This window comes from Natrix helvetica (genome assembly GCF_964273705.1).
Source record: "Natrix helvetica genome assembly, chromosome: 3".
NCBI classification, from domain to species: domain Eukaryota; kingdom Metazoa; phylum Chordata; class Lepidosauria; order Squamata; family Natricidae; genus Natrix; species Natrix helvetica.
The window spans coordinates 81,586,578-81,609,229 of record NC_138549.1 but is presented as its reverse complement, the minus strand read 5'-3'; the positions used below and the strand labels follow the sequence as shown (position 1 = coordinate 81,609,229).

Below are 22,652 nucleotides of genomic sequence, written 5' to 3'. Positions count from 1 at the left end.
CCAAAAGTATATTTAATTCTTACTTATATTAAGCTTCTCAAATGACATAGTTCTATACATCGAGTTCAAGAGATCTTTCATTTTGTGAGCTAGATGTAGAATTCCTGTGTAAGTTTAACTGAAATAAGAAGCCTCACTTCAAGTGATGAGAATAAAAATGTGAAAGATGTATATAGGCTGTGGAATATATATATTACTCTTCAACTCCTTAGCTCTCTTGGTTAAAAGACAACAAGAGTACATATATCAAGGTAAAGATGGGATTTGTGTAGTCAGATTGGCTAGAAATTTTGGATGTTGTAATCGGGCCGGAAAAGCTTGCCGCCATCTATGGTTTAACAAAGCCAAAAGTAAATGAACCACATTATAGTTTAGTGCAGATGTATCAAACTCGATGTCATTGAGGGCTGCATCAGAGTTGTGTTTGACCTTGGGGGGGCTGGGGGGCGTGGCCAGGGGGGACGTGATCAGAGTGGATGTGACCATCTCGACATCACTTGTGGGATCAAATGCCACTTTTGCTAGTAGTTTGCTTTGCTAGCACTCTTCCAGCAAAAACGGAGCTCGGGAGGGCCACGCATGGCCCTTCTGGGTCCGTTTTTGCTGGCAGGTGTACTGCAGGCTGGTCCTTGATTGTTTCCCTGCAGGCCAGATCTAAGTGCCCTATAGTCCAGATACAGCGTGCATGCCTTGAGTTTAACATCCCTGGTTTAGTGTGACATATGAACAGCTCTAAAAATATGTCAATAATGTAGCTACAGTAATGAATTTTTTTGTCATCATCATCACTCTAGTTGTTGTCTATCCACTACAGGATGATGGCTTCTACCGTATGTTTCCATCCAATCCGGTCTTGAGCTTTCTTTTGTCCAATGGGCCTACAATACTTGCTAATGTCATCACTCCATCTTGTTTTGGGCCTCTTTTGTGGGTTCTTTTTATCAAGTGGAATCCATTCTAAGACTGCATTAGTCCCTCAGTTCTTCTTGCTATATACAACTCAAAATTTCAATTGAATTCAAATTTCATAATTGTATTATTGGCTCTGAAATACCCCAAGAATCCTTGGAGAGGGAATGATATACAGGAACTTACCTAAAATGTGTCCCTATCAACTTAGCATATGAGCCATATTTTCTTCCAATTATAGACGTACATATCATTAAAAGAAGACAGTGGAGAGAAGCAAAGTATGCTTGCTATCATATTATTCAAAATTTCACATCAATTTTGCTATTTTTATTATTATTTAAATTGATCAGTTGCTTAACTCTGATGGACTCTGATATACAGTGTAACAGAGTATTAAAAATTTAAATCTTGAATTGTTCAAGATACAAGCTAATACTATTCTGGGATAAATTACAAAATACGCAAAGAGAGGAAGTAAAGCATGTTTCTGAATTAAAAAGTCATCCCATGTAAAAAGCTTCATAAATGATAATAGAGTGATAGAGAGACAGACAGATAGTATGTAACTAGGGTAGTACATATACCATTGTAATCAGTGGTGGGTTTCACATTTTGTTACCACCAGTTCACTACACATGCACCCGATCTCAAAAACATGCCTAAATAGGATGACAGAGAGATGGGAGGGGGGAGGCAGGCCTACCAGCAATTTCCGCTACATTTTTTCCTAAATGGATCAATAAGTAGACTTGGGATATACCAGCCTGTCGTTTTTAAAATATGCCTATTATTTTAAAATATTTGCATATTTTATCCCGTAAGTTCATATCTTCCCATTGCTACCATAGGTAAGGCTTCTATATTCAGAATTCACCTAAGTCTGTGCTTCATGAGGATTGCCCTGGTTTTAACATTTATAAAGCTCAAGTTGAAAAATAACCATAAGGTAAGTATAAGTGGATATGACAATGCAAATAGTCATCTATAAATAGAAACCATATAAAGAAAAGTACCCATGATTTTAAGGAAATGGGCACTTAAAGGTCACACAGTTGCTAGCTCAGCCAAAGTGGCTTAGACAAAGACCGAGATGGAACTGTGGGAATATTTATCAGCCATGAAAAAGATTCCTGGAGTGACATATTTAAGTAGCACAATAGTGATTAATGTACAGTGCCCTCTGCTGACCATTTAGTTCATTGATTTGATTTTCAAAAGACTGCACAGCTTCCTATTCAAAATGTTTATCAACCTTATGTACTCTACAAATTAAATTTGATACCCACAGCTAACGTAATCACCAAAGAGGTACGGGAAATATAAAAGTTAATAAAAAGCTGATGATGTAGGCTTTTAACATTACCCAAACTATCATTATCTAATTTTTTTCAGGGTAAAAATAGTTATTTGGGGGTGGGTGGGAGAGACATTTGTTTGTCACATACAAACTTCCACTTGATCAAAATGGATATTCTTTTTTTCAAAGCAGTTCTGATGTAGCCCTTCACTTTCTCAAATGGATTTTGCACCATTATACCCTATATTGTACACATGAAGCTTTCTTACGTCAATCTTAGGGATACAGCAGAGTTAGAGCTGGGAAAATTTATATTATGGGATCCTTTTGGGTGATTTTTTTAATTGCTTGTGCATATTCCACAATATGAGTGAAATAAGTTGAGTTTCTGTCATGTCGTGAAGAAGTTAAATACTATAAATCAGCAGCCCCCAACCCAGGGGTGAAATTCAGCAGGTTCTGACAGGTTCTGGAGAACAGGTAACGGGAATTCGGAGAACTGGCAAACCCACCTCTGGATGGCCCCAGGAGTAGGGAGGGAAAGAGGATTTTGCAATATCCTTCCCCCAGGAGTGGGTAAGGAATGGGAATTTTGCAGTATCCTTTCCCTGCCACGCCCACCGTGCCACGCCCACAGAACAGGTAGTAAAAAAAATTGAATTTCAACACTGCTCCAACTTTTTGGGTTCCAGGAACTGGTTCCATGGAGACAGGCTTTTCTGTGGACCAGATGGGGTGTGGTTTTGTGTGCTGACTGAGAGGGGAGGACATTTACTGCTGAGCACAGGGGTGGGGTTATAGGTGGTCCATCCTTGTCTTTACTGACAATCCATAAAAGAAGAAACAACGTAAGTCAGGGAAAAGCTGAGGGATCTGCAAGAACTTGATAGGATTTCATGAGAGGTTATAGAAAAAAAAGTTGTCTTGAATGCAACCTTTTTTCTATCACTAGAGTTTTGCCTCATGATCAAAGATTATGGGATCTCTTTCCTCCTAAATTAACTAAATAACAAATTCTTTAAAAGCTTGAAAAGCTGATTTGAGCTACCACTTTAATCTACAGCAATATTACTGAGTTCAGGGAAGAGATATTTCAATCTGGCTAATGAAAACCTGCAGACATATTCAAAGTCTACATCCTATACATATTAATTTACTATCTGTTTGATTTCCATCCCATAACTGGGCATAAATCTCACTGAAGGCAATGGGAGTTATGTCTGAATAAACATATGTAGGGCATGTAAACATATTGAAATCATATGGTTGTGGAAAACATCACAATTGTATTGGACAATTTCAGATGTAGTTTTAATGCACCCACATTTTCAGATAAAGAATCATGCACATTTTTCTTACCCTGTGTCCTTTTTCACCTGGTAGTCCAGGAAGCCCATCAAAACCTCTGTCACCCTAATAGGAATAATAGTAATAACAATAACAGTGTGAGCAATTCATTTTCACATTTTATAATAGTCTCGATAAATGGGTCGATCTGATTAAATGAATTTTACTATACATTTATTTTATTGATGGATACCTTTGCCCTAAAACTGAATGTTGCTTGGAATTGCAACAAATAATCATCCTAAGGATGTTATTTCTAAAACCTAATTTGAAAGAGAAATAGCATTTTCCTGGTTTAGGATAAAATTTTCGAATTCTGGAAAGGTACACTTCAGATGAAACAGCAAGTAGGTTTTTTTTCCTTTTCTTTGGAGCAAAAGACCCCTAAACATCTTCTCCCTTTTGTTTTGAAGACTTGGGGGAGCCAAGAAACATCTTTTTTTCATTTCCAGACATTCATTCATTCAGAAGGAAAGTACATCATGAAGTGGCTTTGTTTCTGGTGTACTGCAAAGAACAAATGACATCATACAGTAGCCATACTCTACACAAGGGTTTTCCCTAAAGGTAAATTGGTTTCCTCTATTTGTTAAGGCCTGCTAGCAGGGGTAGGCTGCTAGGGGTTCACAGGGGTTTGGGAGAACCTCTAGCTAAGATTCTGTGCAGTTTGGAGAACCCCCAAATCTCATGCCTGGCTGGCCCTGCCCACCTCATCCCACCCTGCCCCTCCCAGGAGTCCCCATGCGGCCCATTTTGGATGCAGGCAAGTGCAGGGCGCGCACGGAGGCTTGAGGAGGGTGGAAAACTGGACTACCGGAAATTTGGGAAGGCCCATTTCCAGCCTCCAATACATTACAATACAATACAATACAATACAATACAATACAATACAATACAATAGTAGAGTTGGAAGGGACCTTGGAGGTCTTCTAGTCCAACCCCCTGCCTAGGCAGGAAACCCTATACCATTTCAGACAAATAGCTATCCAACATCTTCTTAAAGACTTCCAGTGTTGGGGCATTCACAACTTCTGGAGGCAAGCTGTTCCACTGATTAATTGTTCTAAATGTCAGGAAATTTCTCCTCAGTTCTAAGTTGCTTCTCTCCTTGATTAGTTTCCACCCATTGCTTCTTGTTCTACCCTCAGGTGCTTTGGAGAATAGTTTGACTCCCTCTTCTTTGTGGCAACCTCTGAGATATTGGAACAATGCTATCATGTCTCCCCTAGTCCTTCTTTCTCTTAAGCTAAACATACCCAGTTCCTGCAACCGTTCTTCATATGTTTTAGTCTCCAGTCCCCTAATCATCTTTGTTGCTCTTCTCTGCACTCTTTCTAGAGTCTCCACATCTTTTTTACATCATGGTGACCAAAACTGAATGCAGTATTCCAAGTGTGGCCTCACCAAGGCTTTATAAAGTGGTATTAACACTTCACGTGATCTTGATTCTATCCCTCTGTTGATGCAGCCTAGAACTGTGTTGGCTTTTTTGGCAGCTGCTGCACACTGCTGGCTCATATTTTGTTTCAGAACAAAATCAGAGGGGCCTCCGGAGCCTTTGGAGGCTATTTTCACTCTCCCAGAGGCTCAAGGAAAGCCTCCAGAGCCCAGGGAGGGAAAATATGCACACACACACACACACACACTGGCCATGGTGCAGGAGGCCAACTAGGCCACACCCACCATGGCCATGCCCACCCAGCAACCAGGCCGAGAACCCCTTGCTAAACTTTTTGAAGCCCACCCTTGGCTGCTAGCCAGGAAGATGCATACTGTATGCAAAAATGGGCAACAATTGTGTTACTAGAGCTAAGAACTTCTATTTCATACATAATTCCTTACTCTGCTCTGCAAAGTCAGTCAGATTCAATCATGTAATGGTGCAAAAGGAGACATCTGGTTCCTAACAAGATATCTGGACATTATAACAGCCTCCAGATAATCAGAATACATAATTACTAACCTTAGAACCTGTCTCTCCTGGTATTCCTCTTGCGCCATCTGCACCAGGACGACCCTATGGGTGGGGGGGAAAGAAGCGTCTGTTTTCCTAGGCAAGGCACATACTGCACATCACAAAATTAAAGAAAAAATCCATCCCATCCTATAACTCTTATCTTTTTTTAAAATCAAAAATGACCATTTTAAAGCATCAAAACTTACTCTTTTACCAGATTTTCCAGGCAGACCAGGTGGACCTTGAATGCCTCGAGGACCCTGAAAATATATGCATATGTAAGTGCACATGCTGTACACACAGACAACCAGACAGACACACAAGAGAGACTATTTCTGGTACACTGCATCAAGGACATCATGAGATTCTCCTTCATTATAACCCACCTCAAACTAAGTCTTTAATTGATGTCAACTAAAAAGGTAAAAGTTCCCCTCACATATATGTGCTAGTCGTTCCCGGCTCTAGGGGACTCATCTCCGTTTCTAAGCCGAAGAGCCAACGCTGTCTGAAGATGTCTCCATGGTCATGTGGCTGGCATGACTAAATAAATGCTGAAGGCGCATGGAACACTGTTACCTTCGCACCAAATGTTTCCCCTATTTTTCTACTTGCATTTTTACATGCTTTTGAACTGCTAGGTTGGCAGAAGCTGAGAGAAGTGATGGGAGCTCGCTCCGTTATGCGGCGCTAGGGATCCGAACTGCTGAACTGCCAACCTTTCTGATCGACAAGCACAGTGTCTTAGCTACTGACCCACCACGTCCCCTTGATGACAACTAGGAGACCAATAAAAATGATTTCAGATTGATTTCAAACCAAATGAAGAGTAATCATATGGAGTTCTTGATCTTGGTTGTTTGCTTGCAGGTTTTTCATTACCCAACTAGTTAGGTAAGGTCAACATCTCTGAAAGCACCAAGGATCCCATAATTCAACTCTGAGCTATATCTATTCTCTTCTATTGGAAGAATAACCAGTTTGCAAAATTCTTCCAATATTTTTATCCACTTGAAAAGGATTAAAAAGAAAAAAATTTCCATAGCTTTGAACCATAAAATACGGTTATTTAAACTGTACAAAATAAGTGCTTGCTAAGAAGGAAAAGAAGCCCCAGACTCTATTAAACAATGGATTAAGAAATCTATCCCATATGGATTGATTAGATCCTACATTGTGTCTCTCCAGATCTGTCTCTCTCGAGTATAAATCTCTCATTCTCTCTTCTATGATGGAACCACAGATTTTAAATCAAAGTCTTCACTGAATTGTTGACATTTAGTATTTTAAACAAGGTTTTCTTCATTATACTATATATATCTAGCTGTACAGTTTGAAGGACTAGTCTATCAGCTTTGTTTCTATCACATTTGCTTTTTAAAAAAAGGACATCAATTCTTGAAGATTTTTTTTCAAATGTCAGTAAGTTGTTTTTTAAAAAATAAATTCTCTTATATCCATATTATAAATCACTGTTTCTCAATCTTGGCAAGTTTAGTATGTGTGAACATCAGCTCCCAGAATTCCCTAGTCAGCATGGGAAATGCACATATCTTAAAGTTGTTAAGTTTGTTAAGTTTGGAAAACACTGCTATAAATATTCTATGTATTGATTTACTTTGTTTCTATAACCCTTCTTACATGACCAGATCTCAAAGTTGTTTACAATGCAGTTTTCTAGTAGGAATAAGCAACTTACTTAACCTTTTTACATCCCAAAAATGCATTCCATGATTGCAATTATGGGGAAATGTTCTGAACAAGCAGAAGATCTCCAAAGATATTATTAGATCCATAAAGCAGGTATCAGGGAACAATATAGTTGGATCCTATTTGTATTTTTATGGGGAAAAGGCAAAAAATAAACTAGTAGAAAGTACAAACTAAGATAGTGTTCAATAGCAAGGAACATTTGTATGAGGGGGGGGATAGAAAACAGAAATCGCAAATTATCTTCAAATATGCTGTAAGTCTCATAAACAGGAAATATTATTGTTACAAAGACATACCAAGTAAACCAAAACAAACAAAAGAAAACAAAACCTTGTTGGTCTGTTGTGGGGAGGCATTAACATTGAGGGTATGTTTATCCAACTAAACTAACGTACAATGTTTTGGGAAAAATAAGAATGAAGAAACACCAAAACAATTAAGTTGGCTGTTTGAAGTCATAAAATTTCAATGTCGGTGGTGGATTGAATGCAGTGATACTATTGGTATCAGATTACACCTGGATTTAAAGACAAATTGCTTATGAAACAATTCTCTCAGTTACTGGGATTACTCAAGTAGCTCTCTGGGACTAAAACTGAGGGACCTTGTTACAAACCTATCATTTGCATCTGTTTCTTCATTGCTGATAGACTCTTACCTGAGGTCCTGGATCTCCACCGTCACCTTTGATACCAGATGAGCCAGGACTTCCCTATATCAAAGAAAAGATGCCCAAGAGCATGCTGTTTTAGTTCAATCTGACCCACATTTTGACTCAGAAAAATAAATTCTTTTGTATTGCTGATTGTGATGGGCATGTTCACATCAAAATGGTTCATAATGTTATTTATTGCATGCTAGCCATCATCTTAAACCTAAAAGTAACTGTCCAAGAATAAATACCTTTAAAAATCCTGGTCAACCCACTTCTAGTCTCAATAATAAACTGAGGGTATGGATTTTGTCACCAATCTGGGTTCTAACCTGTAATCTCATATTGACAGGCAGCTATAGTCAACCTCCATTTTAATTTGCAGTGCTGGAGCTGCCAAGCCATTGTTCACTGTCTCTCAGTTATATGCATGTTTTAAGATTTCTCCACCATACCAATAACACGTACATGGTATAAGCTGATTTTTTAGTTCTCAAGACTGGTATCAAGACATATATTATAGAAAACAGGAGATAAACAATGGCAGTAGCATTGAGATAATTCCACGGGATCCTTTTTAGTGGCAGATGACAGAGTGATTGTCCAGCTGCAAGACACCTTCAGACATCAACTACCTGTGGTGATCTTCTCTATCAGCAACAAAAATCATTTTGATAACCTGGCAAGGAAGTGCTGAATGGCAGCAGAAAGATTGGTTTTATTACCTTTTACCCTACAAATCAGAGACTAGAGTGGGCTAATTGTAGAATTATCTGGCCAAAGGACATGAATCCAAACTATGTAGCTGGGGAATGGTTAACCACAATGTTTCATTTTATTCTTCCTATCCTACCCTAGAGAAGGGTAGTACTTCTTTCTTGCAGAATTTATAGTTGGGAGCATAATAAGTGGCCTTTGTATAAAGATCACTTTGCATTCGCTTCAACTCATCCCTTCTTATCTGTGCCTCTCCCATTCCTCTTCTGTGTTTTATCTATGGCAGGTGCTTTGGCAGGCCTTCCCTACTTACAGTTCAGTTGATCATTTATTGGCTTTAAAATATTCTACTAGTGGATGGCAGCCTGTAAATTAACAAATAATGCTATACTTCCCCAACTGTGCTGAGCATACACTAAGTAAAAACTAGAGGAACCCAATCTCGCATCACTATATCCCAGAAGTTTTTGGTTGGGGATTTTAAAATGAACAAATTAGATTTGGGGATTTCTAAAACATCCTAACTGTTGGGACTTTCCTTTGCTTGTAAACAGAAGCTCACAAGTGCTTAACAATGAGGCCTTGCAGGCAATTACAGTAATTGGTGACATATCTTTTCCTCCCATTACTACTGCTGCTTCTTTTTGGAAGAATAGTTTTCATTTCACTACTGACAGACTCTTGCATGAAAAATTGCAAGACATTTTCCAAAAGAATAGCAATAGCAGTTAGACTTATATACCGCTTCATAGTGCTTTCAAAACTAAGCAGTTTACAGAGTCAACATATTGCTCCCAACAATCTGGGTCCTTATTTACCCATCTCTGGAGGATGGAAGGCTGAGTCAACCTTGAACTGGTAAGATTTGAACTGCAAAACTGCAGCTCGCAGACAGCTGAAATAGCCTGCAGTACTACATTCTAAGCACTGCGCCACCTTGGCTCTAAGATACTTAGGAGGTATCTTCTCTATGGCAGATCATAACTCTCCACTCATTAATTATTTTACAAATTGACCCACCTCCATTTTCTAAATCTCCTTCACTCCAGGAAGAAAAGAACTGAAGAGACCTTTTCTGAGGTCTTGATTGGTAGAAAAATCAGTTGTTGCCAGTAGTAAAATATGGACTTTGGGACTAGAGACCGTCAGAAAGATTCACTGAGGTCCACACTGTAACGTCTCTCTACTTGACTTAATGAATCAACAGGGTAAATATTTCCCATCACCACTGCTGTCAGAGATGTCACTACTTTTACAAAGCTTTCTCTCCTTCACAAGTTTGCAATTGTAGTTTGCAATTATATGTTAATTTTTGCAGTGAGAGAATGGTAAAAATATTTAGAAGTAGGCTTGTTTTTATGGACCAAAAAAGAGGTTTTGACTTATTTTTTTATCAAGAAAACTGAAATACATGTTCAAATGCAATTCCCACTACTGAGTTGTCAGATTACTTGTGTTGCTTTGAGGCACCTGCAGCACTGTTTGATGTTATAACAAAACCTTTGTTATTGTTGTTAAATAAAAAGAATATAACTCTTTCCTCAACTATACATAGCCAAGCCCCTACCCAACGGATTCAGGTTTTCATTGTACTTATCATTCCACCTGCACAGCTGACAAAAACAGTTCGTGTTTACAATGTATTTTCAGCAGCACATCCCTGAAGTCTGATGTTGGACATCAGCCATCTAATCACCAATTAACATGGGCTTTGGGAATTATAGCAACTGGGACAGTCCAGAACATGTAAAGAAGTCTGTGATAAAGAATAGCTACCATTTTTCTTCCAATGAGTCACAGGAGCCCCTAAGATGATTGTGCTGGCTAACCTGCTTTTGCAAATCAGGGAAACAGCACACTACATTAGGAACTAAATATATCCTTTCATTCTGAATGGCATACTTCCTCTTGACCTTTATGTCTAAGTGTTTTTCTACCTCGGTGTAATTACTGAGGTTCCTCTGGAGACTGCTAGGTTTATGCAAAGTCTGTAATCTTGGTTGTAATAAGTATCATTTTATATTGTTGTAAATACACTCGGATAGCTTGGAAAGCGATAGTAACTGCTTAACTGCAGCATTAAAATGAATCATTTTGATTATCTCTGTCAGCAGAGTATCCCTTTCGTAAAAGAGGAAGCCATCATTAGAAGAAAATTGCCCAGGTAATTTAACAACTGCAGAGCTGGTGTTCTGCTTTTGTCATTTAAACATTTAAAATGCTGGCAAATGTCAAATCTCTATCCAGTGAGCCTATAATATAGAGGTCTGCAATTTTGCTCTGCTTGTTTTCCAAACTAGACAATTGGGACATTCTGTTTTAAACAGAATGCCATTTTAAACTTCAGGCTAAAACCAGAATCTCCAGTATTCTCCTCATTAAATCCTGTATTTAAACAAAGTTAAATAATGAAGGGAGGGGGAACCTCCTATTTTGTAATAGGAGATAAAGTTCTAAATCATTTTTTCCCGATACAAATAAGAGAAAAGTGGAGGACATTAACCGTTCAAAAATTGCAGAAATGGTACAAATTCCAAGGGGACAAATAAACACATTGAGAAATATGTTAACCATCATATGAATATATATTTAATTTTATGAAGAGAAGGGTATATTGGATTCCAGTAAAAGACCATATGGAAACGCCCTACTCTTGCAGCTGAACCTCATTTTAGCCTTGATTATAAGACCACACCCTTTATTGCAACCTGGAGATGGAGGTTAATTTAGGAGTATGCAGAAATGTCCAGTTTTGTGTCTTTTAGTATTTGGTAACTTCTTAATATCTGTTGCCTCGGGCAGAAATTTCATTCCGCTTAATATAAGGCTGAACAGCTCAGAGACTGTATAAACGTCTGTCACATAATTTCAAAATCCCCATAAGTTATGCTCCCCAACTTCATTTGGCAAAATGCTGAACAGAAGAGTGATTTCCAAACAAATTTCAGTGGAGAGCAAATATAAAGGACATATAAACCATCAGAACAGCCAATAATAATTTTTAAAAGCAAAACACAAACCAACCCATGCATGATTGAAAATCCTAGCTCCATTCACTCATGTAATGTTGTTGCACGATTATACCCCCCTCTGCAATCAATTGCTTCCTAATTTTGTTTTAGAGTGTGTTTTCTTGCTTCTAAAAAGGTTGCCTGTCCCCCAAACTTAATGCTAGGGAGAGTTCCTAGACAAACAGACTAATAAATCACTCTTATTAAAATCCCAGCCAATCAAATGGCATTGCGACGAAGGTAAATCATTTATGAATCACAACTTTGGATAACAATTGTTTTGCATACCACAGGACCAGGTCTTCCAGTAAGTCCCATTGGACCAGGGGGGCCTCTCATTGCAATCTGTAATGTAAACAAAAATAAATATTTAACTTGCTAAACTACTCATTACCTCCAACAAATAAAACAGTAGCCATTGATAATTAACTATTTAATTATGTAAACATTGCTACATTTTATGAGGAAAGATCAAGATGCATCATGACTCTGGCATGATACAGATAAAACCCCAAAAGTTAATTTTAGTAGCTCTTGGATTTTACAAAAAATAGGAAGCAATGTCCCTTATGCAAAACTGAGTAAGATAAACACACCTATTATCTCATCCTTCTTCCCAAGAAGTTAGGAAAAAGTGTGAGTTTTTCTTCCTTGAACGTTCACAGAACCTGTTAAAGATGTCTAGTTTGATCATATGGCCAAGGAAAAAAAGTATTTAAAAAGTGCTAGTATCTGTTCCTGAAAAGGACACACACACAACTAAAAAAGAAAGCAAGGGCAAAACAGTTTCAGCAAATAATGCTCAATGCATAAATGTTCTTGTTTTGTTCCCTGTAGAGAGTAAGGAAGATAACTTAACTGAGATATGCAAGTGCTATTATCCAGGCTACAGGGGCTAAAGCAGTTTTTAAGTCCAGAGTGTTCAGATATCACATGGACGTGATTCATTCAGACATCTCCCTAATTCACTGAACTATAAGAATAAGAAACAGCGTAACCAGACTTGCAAAGATTCGAGTAATAACCATAATGGGGTCTGCTCATCACAGTCATAATGCAGGATGGTCATAAATTGAGCCATCCTAGTGACCAACCTGATTTCACAATCTTCTTTGAGGTAGATAAGAACACACTGCAGTCTTAAGGGGAACCCATGGCTAACTATGGGCTGGTTTTGCCAAAAACTGGAATTAAAGGATTTTTTTTTGACAAAACCATTATAAAACATGGCCACAGGATGCTGCAAACAGCTGTAAATGTGGCTCAATTGCCAAGCATCTGAAGTACAGCCAGGTGACTGTGGCAGGGAGAACTGCTTTTCAGAATTTTGAATTCGGGTTGTAATAACCTGTCTTTGGTAGGTCCATTATACTTTCGAATGGCCGCCAAGCTACCGGTTATAAGTCAAGGACTATCTGTGTGAAGTGCCAAGGAAATCCAGAAATTCAGGCAGTTCAAATGAGAATAAATATTTCTTGCAATCTTAAGCTCTCTACAAGTATCTGACCAACTACTGATCAAAGGAAGTGCATGGGAGATAAGAGAGGCATTCAAGGTGGGCTGGACTTAGATCTCTTGCAGGCGCACAGAGACTCGTGACTTATGACAAGTTTGACCCCCTCCCTCAGGCTAAGCCTGGTCATCTACTACAACCTGTATGATAGCCAATCTTTGTGGAATTGTCTGGATTAAGGGGCTTAATGGGGCTGACATTTTCCCACAGGAAAGGCCATAGAGCAGATCTCAATGCAGTTTCCACATCTGTCGTAGTTCTACTCATTTTCAGTTCTGGTTCCACTCGTGTCAGAAGGCAAATCACAGCATGTCTCGATCTGAGAAACAGAGCTCTTGAAAAGGGGTGGGTGGGAGGAACAAGGTTTTCCAGCTTTGCTTTGAACTGTGCCCCATCTTACCCTGGCTTGCTGAAGAATAGCTTGAGCTTGAGCTTCCTGAGGTGAGATTGCTGGGCCCTTCTCACCACCCCCACTAAAGCGGAACTGTGCAGAAGAAAATCAAAAAATTCAGAATTAATCTCTATTCATTTATGAAATACCTTTCATTAAAATCTTTAAAAATCTTCCTTTGATGTAAGGAGGTTTTATTTAAGTAGTTTTTAAGTTGTACATTTATTACATATTTTATTTATTATTAAACAAAATTAATCATTATTTTAAAAAAACCAGAATTACTGCCGGTGGCAAAAGGATCTCCCATTCATAACGGGTTAACCTTCAATAAAATAATTTGGTCAAAATGTCATTTGCTTATTATTACATTTATATACTGCTCACCTTGCTGTTTCTATAAGATTTAAATCATTTTAAAATGGCATCATTCCAAGCTCTAAAGCTACCCATGCTTTTGATGACAATTTATTGAAGCACTGCAGCCTCAGCACTTCTTTGCCTTGGTGTTTAATCTAAAGTTCTGCCTTAAAAATGATCAAGGGGATGTTTTCAATGCAAATATTACTGGAAACTATAGCTTGCCATCTTTGGTGCTTTTAATTAGAGATCCAGCAACCCCAGGTCCTTTTTCACATGAAGTCCCTCTCGATAAGGACGTGGGCCTAAGAAATATCAGTTTCTTCTCCTCCATCACTGGGGCTGTAGAGTTAAGTTTTAGAAGATGTCAGCCCAAAATAGGCCTATCTAAAAGTTCAACTGGAATTTGGTTCAGTCCTAGGAATTTTAACACTATCGTCATAAATACATCCTCAAGGGAAGTTGCTTTTGTATTTAATTAAAATCACAAATCTAATAACTCATGAACTCAGAAATTTATTTAATTAGTATTTATCAAAGGTTCAGGCAACAGACCTGTTGAAACCACCTTTTAACACAAACCTGGGCATTTTATGGCCTCTAGGCCATATCCAGCCCTTTGAGCCCTGAATGGGCTGTGTGAGGTAAGTCAGAAATTAGAACTCAAAAGTAAATAAGTGTGCCATGGGGGACAAGAGAAATAGTGAAGTCGGGTCTGGCTACATCCAGTCACCATGCACTCCTTCACTCAGCTGGAAGCCACATGAGGGATTTAGAAGACTTCACCACAGTCAACTTGCCACGGTCATCTCGCCACGGCCAACTAACCATAGGACAATTCACTGTGGCCAATTCCCTGTGGGGAAAACCTGCAATAGACTCCATATAAGATAACTCAATGAGATAAATGTTATCTACCACCATTTCTTTGACATTATTTCCATTGAGAAAAATAGAAATAATGTCAAGAAGCAGTGGTGGATAACGCTTATTGTGTTGTGTTATCCCACATGGAATTACCTGTAGTAAGTTGCCCCACGGCAAGATGGCCGTGGTGAGTTATCCAGCAGTAAGTTGGCCACAATGAGATGACCACGGTAAGCTGCTGTGATGAGACGGCTGTGGTGATATGGCTGCTGTGAGATGGCTGGGGCGATTTGTCCCATTCCGTGCAGGACGGTGAAGAAAAAGTTCTTTTCTGCACCTGTGCAGAGCTTGCCCCTCATCTGCAGCAGCTAGAGGAGTTGAAGTAATGGAGTTTGAGGATATCAAATCAGGTTATATTGGTTCGGCCTCCTCCAGTTTCTCATCTGGCCCCTTGGGGAAATTAATTGCCCACTCCTGTTCTAACATGAACAACAGAAACAAAGATTTCTTTCAAAACCTGATCTATACGCTTGTCTAGAATGGTGGAAGGAATGCAGTTCCATTTTCATTAGTAATGCCCTGTTGCCTGATATTTCAGGAGTGAGCAACGAGTATTCCGTTGGTGGTTCTCCATCAACCTAAGACCATGCCAGCCCAATCTGGCCATTTTCCCCATTTCAGAGGCACAATCTCAGGCCATTGTATAATTTGAGGTGAAATGTCACTTTGCCCCATCAATGATGTCATCATGTCACTGGTCGTCCTGAAGAGCAGAAGGCAACATCAAGAACATCTACATCATTCCCAAACCGCTACCTACTTCAGAAGCTATTTGAATGAATATTGTGGATTTCTAGAATAAATCATTGTCTTTTGATTTTTAGCAGAACTATGAACAAAATTTACAATGCTAGCTTTGTTTCAGGGCTTCAAAAGTCAGTTTCAGGAATTAGCTCTTTGATTGGTCATTGTTAGATTGACCTAACTCAATGGTTCCCAACCGTTTTTTTGGCCATGCCCCACCTAAGCATTTCTAACATCCTGACTGTGTCCTCTCCCTCCCTCCCCTGGTGACATATAATTCTTACTTTACTCAAAAAGTGAACTCTACTCATGGGGAGGAAACCTAAAAGGCCATTAACTTTGTTTTAAAAAGGTTCAAATTGCCCCCCTGTGGAGCATGGGCCCCACATTGGGAACCACTGATCTAACTTCTAAGAGCTTTCCAACAGCCCCTAGAACAGTGTTTCTCAAACTTGGCGACTTTAAGTCCTGTGGATTTCAACTCCCAGAATCCCTTAGCGAGCAGCTGGCTGGAGAATTCTGGGAGTTGAAGTCCAGAGGACTTAAAGTCGCCAAGGTTGAGAAACACTGCCCTAGAAGATCTATTAAGAGAAATATTAGTAGTTAATCGTACTGCATTGGAATTCTTATTTGTCCCTTGAAAATGTAACCTTTGTAAAGGAAAGTAAGACTTACTGGTAACATTAACATGGTACCCGGGGGTCCAGGTAAGCCATCAACCCCTGGAAGACCAGAACGTCCTGGTGGACCCTAAAACAAAGATTCGGGAAATTAGAAACATCTTAGAGCATGTTTAATTACTACAGTTGCAAATTGAAAAGTAGAATGCTTGAAATCCAATCTTATGTTCATTTCATCTCATTTCTATAGTTTTTTAATTAAAATTTCCAGAACAGTTTATACATACTTTTGTTCATGTATCTTTTAATGAACACATTGCTGTCTACATTTTCCACTTCATTTCATATGTGGATTCCAGGAACATGTATATTTTGTGAGTGCTTTCCCATATAGAAGCATGTTTTTGTCTACATCTTGTTCTAATATAGTATATGCATTTCTGTGTTTCCTTCTTTGAAATAATTTTTGTTTGGTTTTAAAGTTGTGAAATATAAGCCAAAATTTATTAATGTGTGTTCCAGTTCAAATCTGGGTCCATGAAATGCAAATTAAGAACGTTTACATTCAGGCATTCTTACATCTTTATGTAAAAATGGATGTTAATAGATTTCTCAATAGTTATGAACCACAAAAATAAAACACACATATGCTTAAGAGCAAAACATCTCAAAGCAATTATGAATAGCTTCCTATAAGAAGTTGGCAAATCATTATTGCAAACAGCTGACTAGTCTTTCTTTAATGTTCATGAAGGTGATGTTAAAATGTCTATGTGCTGAGGATACTTTTTTAATTCCTTAAATTATTAAACCAGCATTGCAGGTATATGCTAGAGTACCGATTAAAAATCAGATTATACTCACGCGTACATTAATCAAAGTTTCCCTAATCATTTCAATTTCTATCTACCTTCACATACATCCTCATATCCTAAATTTATTTCATTGGCACTGCACAAAACATTGTTACAATCAAACTACAAGTAGTCCTCAACTTGCAACCACAACTGACCCCCAAAATTTATGTTGCTAAGTGAGAAATTTGTAAAGTGAGTTTTGTCCCACTTTATGACTTTTCTTGCCACATTTGTTAAATGAATCACTGCAGTTCTTAAATTAGTAACACAGCTGTTAAGTGAATCTGGTTTCTCCATTGACTCTACTCGTCAGAAGGTTACAAAAGGTAACCACATGACCCCCGGACCCTGCAACCGTCATAAATGTGAGTCAGTTGTTAAGCACCCAAATGTAAATTACGTGACCCTGGGGATGCTGCAACGGTTGTAAGTGTGAAAAGGGGTTATAAGACACTTTTTTCAGTGCCATTGTAACTTCAAACAGTCACTAAGTGAACAGTTGTAAGTCAAGGACTGCCTGTACACAATACAGAATTTTGAGGGGAAAATAAACTCAGCTACGATCTTCTTTGCAAGAGTAAGGATCAAGTACATACATAAGTATGAATATACAACTCCTGGAGACACATTCAGAATACAAAATTACGGTGTGAAACAGCATGGCAAGGGTGAGATTAGCAATGATTTATCTCCTGTGCTCCTTCAATATCTAGGATAAGGTGACCTAGCACTTATCACTTCTTTATCTGAAAAAGTTGTAGCCTGTTTCCAGAAACTTTCTAAATATCTAGGCATCATAAGTTAATAAAGTATTCTTTTCTGAGATTGCTTACTAATGGTTTGTTGCCAAAGCTAATGGTTGAGTTGCCTTGCTTTTGATATTGACCTTTCAGTCCAATTTTACATTTGATAAATTGGTGGGTTGTTGCAGAAATATCATTACTTACACATGTGGTTTTATGCTGATAATATCCAAAGATCTATGCAATTCTGCCCTTAATATATCATCATGTATTGAAAATCTCAAAATGCTGCAATACAATTACAGCACACAGAGGACAAAGCAAAGAAGGGACATGATGGGAACAAGACTAGTGCAGACTTACCATGCTAAAAATATTTGTGGTTAATATTTAAAGATTAAGTGGGAAATCAGGAAGGGCAAACGGATTAACCTGTACTAATCTGTCATACCAGAAAGCGAATAACAAGGCCTTAGATAGCTCTTATCTCAAGAGATGTGAACAGTTATCCTTCAGATGTAATAGCAAGCAAAACAAACAGAAAGAGAAAGCCAGCTACATTTCCAGTTCATCCACCTGTTATCACTAAAAGTCACCCAGAAATAACAACAACTGATCTGATTTGGGAAATCCATTAAAGCTAGATAATGGAGATTATCTTGCGACTTTCATTTGCACCACTGATAAAAAAAACATTTTCCTTTATATTCAGTCACCCTGAACATATTCAGTAATCTGGGCTTGTTTTCGGGAGAGCTGGAGAATCCGAAGCCTTCAGGATGTCCCAACTCTTCAACCAACTCTATGAGATGACCTTTAGGTGGCAGAATTTAGACCCAAGGCCCTGCATGTCGCAAAGCGACAAAAAGGATCTAACCCTATCCTGGAGAACATCTAAAAATTTCATTATTTCTCATTAGAGGAGTATCAAATTTGACCTGAAATGGATCAACCTGAATTCATAATCAGAATGAAGGTATTTTATTTATATAATGGTTTTGCAAAACACAAGAGTATTCCTTTAAGCTACAGTAAAAAGTTAAGGTAAAGGTTCCCTCCGCACATACGTGCTAATCGTTCCTGACTCTAGGGGGTGGTGCTCATCTCCAAAGCCAAAGAGCCAGCGCTGCCTGAAGACATCTCTGTGGTCATGTGGTCAGCAAGACTAAATGCCAAAGGCGCACAGAGCATGTTACCTTCCTACCAAAGGTGGTTCCTATTTTTTTACTTGCATTTTTACATGCTTTCGATCTGCTAGGTTGGCAAAAGCTGGAACAAGTAATGGGAGCTCACTCCGTTACGTGGCACTAGGGATTCGAACCACTGAACTGCTGTCCTTTCTGATCGACAAGCTCACTTCTTAGCCACTGAGCCACCATGTCCCTCTTAAGCTACAGTAAGAAATTAAAAAACAGTTGCGCGTTCTTAAGAATTATTTACATTCCCAGCCATTCAAGCTGGCACACTTGGGATGCTCATTTGCAACCCATTGAGACTTACCCTATCACCAGGGTCACCAGGAGGACCAATGGGGCCTTGCATACCAGAGGGGCCCGAAAGACCCTATAAATAAACATAATATGTATATTAATTATCCTAAATAACTTTTTATGACAATGATTAGAAGCAATTTTGATCAAGGACGGCAGAATATGTGAGCTAGTAATGGCTGCCCAACAGAAACAAAAACACACAGTTAGCTAAACAGCACCATTTCCAGATGGAACAATCTGTACTCAATGAAAATTTTTGTTATGTACATATGAGACCCGAAGTAGTCAAGCAACTATCTTTGTTAACAGTATCAATAATTTTATTCAAATTATATTTAGAAAGCATATACTTACGGGTGGTCCTGGAGGTCCTGGAGGTCCTTCAATAAGCATTCCCTAAGGAAGGTGAGAAATGCATTGTATATTATGTATTTAGCGTATAAATGTCAAATATGTAGCACTTATTCCAGCAAGTGTGAATGGCGTAAAATGAACCATAATTTGCAAAACTTTTTCAGCTGCATTTCCCACCCCACACCGTTAAACTTTGTAATAATCAGTGGTCTAGAGAAGGTGAATTAGGCTTCTTAAGCTTTCTATATAACATTTCACCTGGTGGGGGTTCCTCCGAGTTATGCCTACTTTGTCAGAATTGTGTGCAGTTGCTAGAGACCAACTGGCCTGCAACCCTTTGGTTTTTCTACCTAGGGTCAATAGGGCTCCCTAAAAACTCTCTTAACTGGGTTGAAAAAATAAAGCTTACAACAACTGAGGAATAAGCCCTGGGCCACCCAGCTTCAAAAGATGATGCCAGAAGCTATTCCATTCCCTCCTGTTGAGAATAGTTTGAAGAAATATAAAAACAGATTCATTAAGTCCTCCAAAGTTTAATAAATACTATAATTATGATTGAAAATGGTTAATTAAAGAATGATTAATTGGTTAATTAAGAATAACTAAAGGAGTTCAGTATCAATCACACAACAAAATAAAAATACCAGATGGAATTCAACACAAAACTTCAGCAATCTGTTCAGAAGTCTACGGAAGAACTTCCTGAAGTCTCATTATCTCGCATGCCCACAAGTTCCAAAACACACACTGTTAGAAAAAGGGACCTCTGAAAGAGTTTTTAAAAACTCTTTTTCCAAAAAGGAAGGAAAACATAAGTGTCATTGAACAGAGTTACAGGTATCCAATCCCTGAGATATATAGGTCTCTGTTAACCTTTTTTACCCTGTGGTGGGTCCATATCAGGCCTTTATTGTCCAAATCCATAACCATGAAATAGATTTATTCGCCATCAAAAGCTTCAGTCTATTTCAGTATTTCCAAATTCATCATTGAATTTCCTGCCAATGTTGCACATGTTATATATTTTGATAGCTCTCTGCTACTCTATATTCCCCCATATGCTATTGATTTGGTGCCAATTTTCTGCTCTTAAATAGGGATTATTATTATTTTTTTCCTATTAAGACCGGTCTTTCTCAGTTTAGCTTATTCCATGTGAATTGCAACTTCAATGCCCCCAAATTCCCAGCAAACATCTAGACATGTTGAATCAGAAGTCAGGGATTTGTTGTCCTAAACTAAATAAAATGAAAAATGATTTGAGACTCTGATTTAAGTGATTCTAGCCAACTTACAGCATTACACTCAAAGGCAAATTCAGAATTATCTACATGCTCTGTGGCTGTGGTTCAAAGAATAAATACAGGTGAGACGGCATAATTGCAGAGCTCCCATAACTGACCTCTTATGTAATCCTAGGCAATCTAAATTACACCGTGATTAAAAGATCTCTCTAATCCTACTTTATGGAGTGGTTTCTGAATGTCTTGCTGCCTTTAGATTTAAAAAAAGACCCTAAAAGGAAATTAGTTCTCAGTGTAGATAAAAATATCCATGAAAGACATCACCGTGTTAAGTTTAGCCTTTGTTAGAAGCCTGCCAGTAGCTCCATATTTTTTTTTTAATTATATGGTTCCTGTTTGATTGGGTAATGGATAGGCACAAACAGGCTTAACGGTAACTAACTCTTTATTAGTTACAAGTGAGAACAATCCAGCGAAGGTTGAATCTGACAGCAGCCCTTTTATAGGGAGCTGTCAGAGCCTTCGACCAATAGGATTAAACCTCTGTTCCCGCTTTTTTGGCCGCTTGGTGTGGACTTGGCCGATTGATGTGTGGTAGGTGATTCTATTGTCGCCCTCTCAGTGATGTGGTGGCTTCTGCCAGGCCCCTTGGCTGGGCCTCTGTTGGCGGTTTGGTGCGCTTCTAGGCTGCCGGGTAGTGGCAAGGAATTCGCTCCGGCACACCTTGGTGATGTGCCCCTTTCGCTCGCAGCGCTGGCAGGTTGCGTCACGGATATGGCAAGCCAATCTGCCATGGTCTCCTCCGCAGCTAGCACAAGGCAGGAGACGCGGTTTGAATTTGCGCACCGGCTGGGTGCAGCTACTGCGCATGCAGCAGCTGTCATCTTCCTCGCCTTCTGAGCTCTCGGGCTCTGCAGCCTCGTGATGTATGTGTGTACACTTTCGTGCGTCTTGTGGAGCGCTTTGGCGCTGCAGAGTCTCAGTAGATTTGACAGCTGATTCGGATGCCCTGGCCTTGTCCAGTGTGATCTGCAGAGTGAGGTAAGATTTAGCGAGTAACCTCATCTGCAGGTTAATGTCCCGCACGCCGCAAATTACACGGTCCAGAATCAGCTCATCCAGTTCTCGGAATTCACAGTACGCTGCGGCCTTGCAGAGTGCCGCAACATACTCGTTAATTGACTCACTCTCCTTCTGGTTTCTGATGTTAAACTCATGCCGGCGAACATGCTTGGACAGCTTGGGTGCATAGTGGGTCCTCAGCATCTGCTGAAGCACAGACCAGGTGACTGATTGTAGCGGTGTCGGCTCAGAGAAGTCTTTCGCCATCTCAAACACTTCCGAGGAACATGTTCTTCTTGCGGCCTTCAGAAAGGCCCATGAGGTCGTTTGCCTTGAGGAAGCAGTCAAACCATAGCATATACGAGTCCCAGTGCTTGGTGACTGGGTCATATGGAGTCGGTGGGGCATGCATGGCTGCTTGAAGCTGCGCTGAGCTCCGGACTGGATGTACTTGCTGGATTGCTACGCTCTTCGGTTCGCCTAGTTGCCTTCCAATCCCACCTTCATCGCCAGTGTTAGATTGGGTAATGGATAGGCACATACAGGGTTAACAGTAACAACAGCTCTTTATTAATTACAAAAAGTGAGAACAATCCAGCGAAGGTTGAGTCTGACAGCAGCCCTTTTATAGGGAGCTGTCAGACCCTTCGACCAATAGGATTAAATCTCTGTTCCCACTGGAACAGAGGACCTTGGTGGAAACCACTGAAGTTAGAGCAAGTATCTAACAGCTCCAAA

At 39.2% G+C, this 22,652-nt stretch overlaps 1 protein-coding gene across 5 annotated transcripts in view; it reads right to left on the bottom strand.

Moving 5' to 3' along the window:
- COL11A1 (collagen type XI alpha 1 chain) overlaps positions 1-22,652 on the bottom strand; it is a 272,785-nt gene that overhangs the window by 143,685 nt on the left and 106,448 nt on the right. For all 5 annotated transcript variants that reach the window (XM_081948969.1, XM_081948972.1, XM_081948971.1 and 2 more), the window contains 9 exons: positions 19,609-19,650; positions 19,262-19,324; positions 16,217-16,291; positions 13,520-13,603; positions 11,895-11,951; positions 7,885-7,938; positions 5,720-5,773; positions 5,520-5,573; positions 3,569-3,622 (listed from right to left, as the gene is read on the bottom strand). In XM_081948969.1, coding sequence (XP_081805095.1) covers positions 3,569-3,622; positions 5,520-5,573; positions 5,720-5,773; positions 7,885-7,938; positions 11,895-11,951; positions 13,520-13,603; positions 16,217-16,291; positions 19,262-19,324; positions 19,609-19,650 — 537 coding nt within the window. The remainder of the gene's footprint in view (positions 1-3,568; positions 3,623-5,519; positions 5,574-5,719; positions 5,774-7,884; positions 7,939-11,894; positions 11,952-13,519; positions 13,604-16,216; positions 16,292-19,261; positions 19,325-19,608; positions 19,651-22,652) is intronic.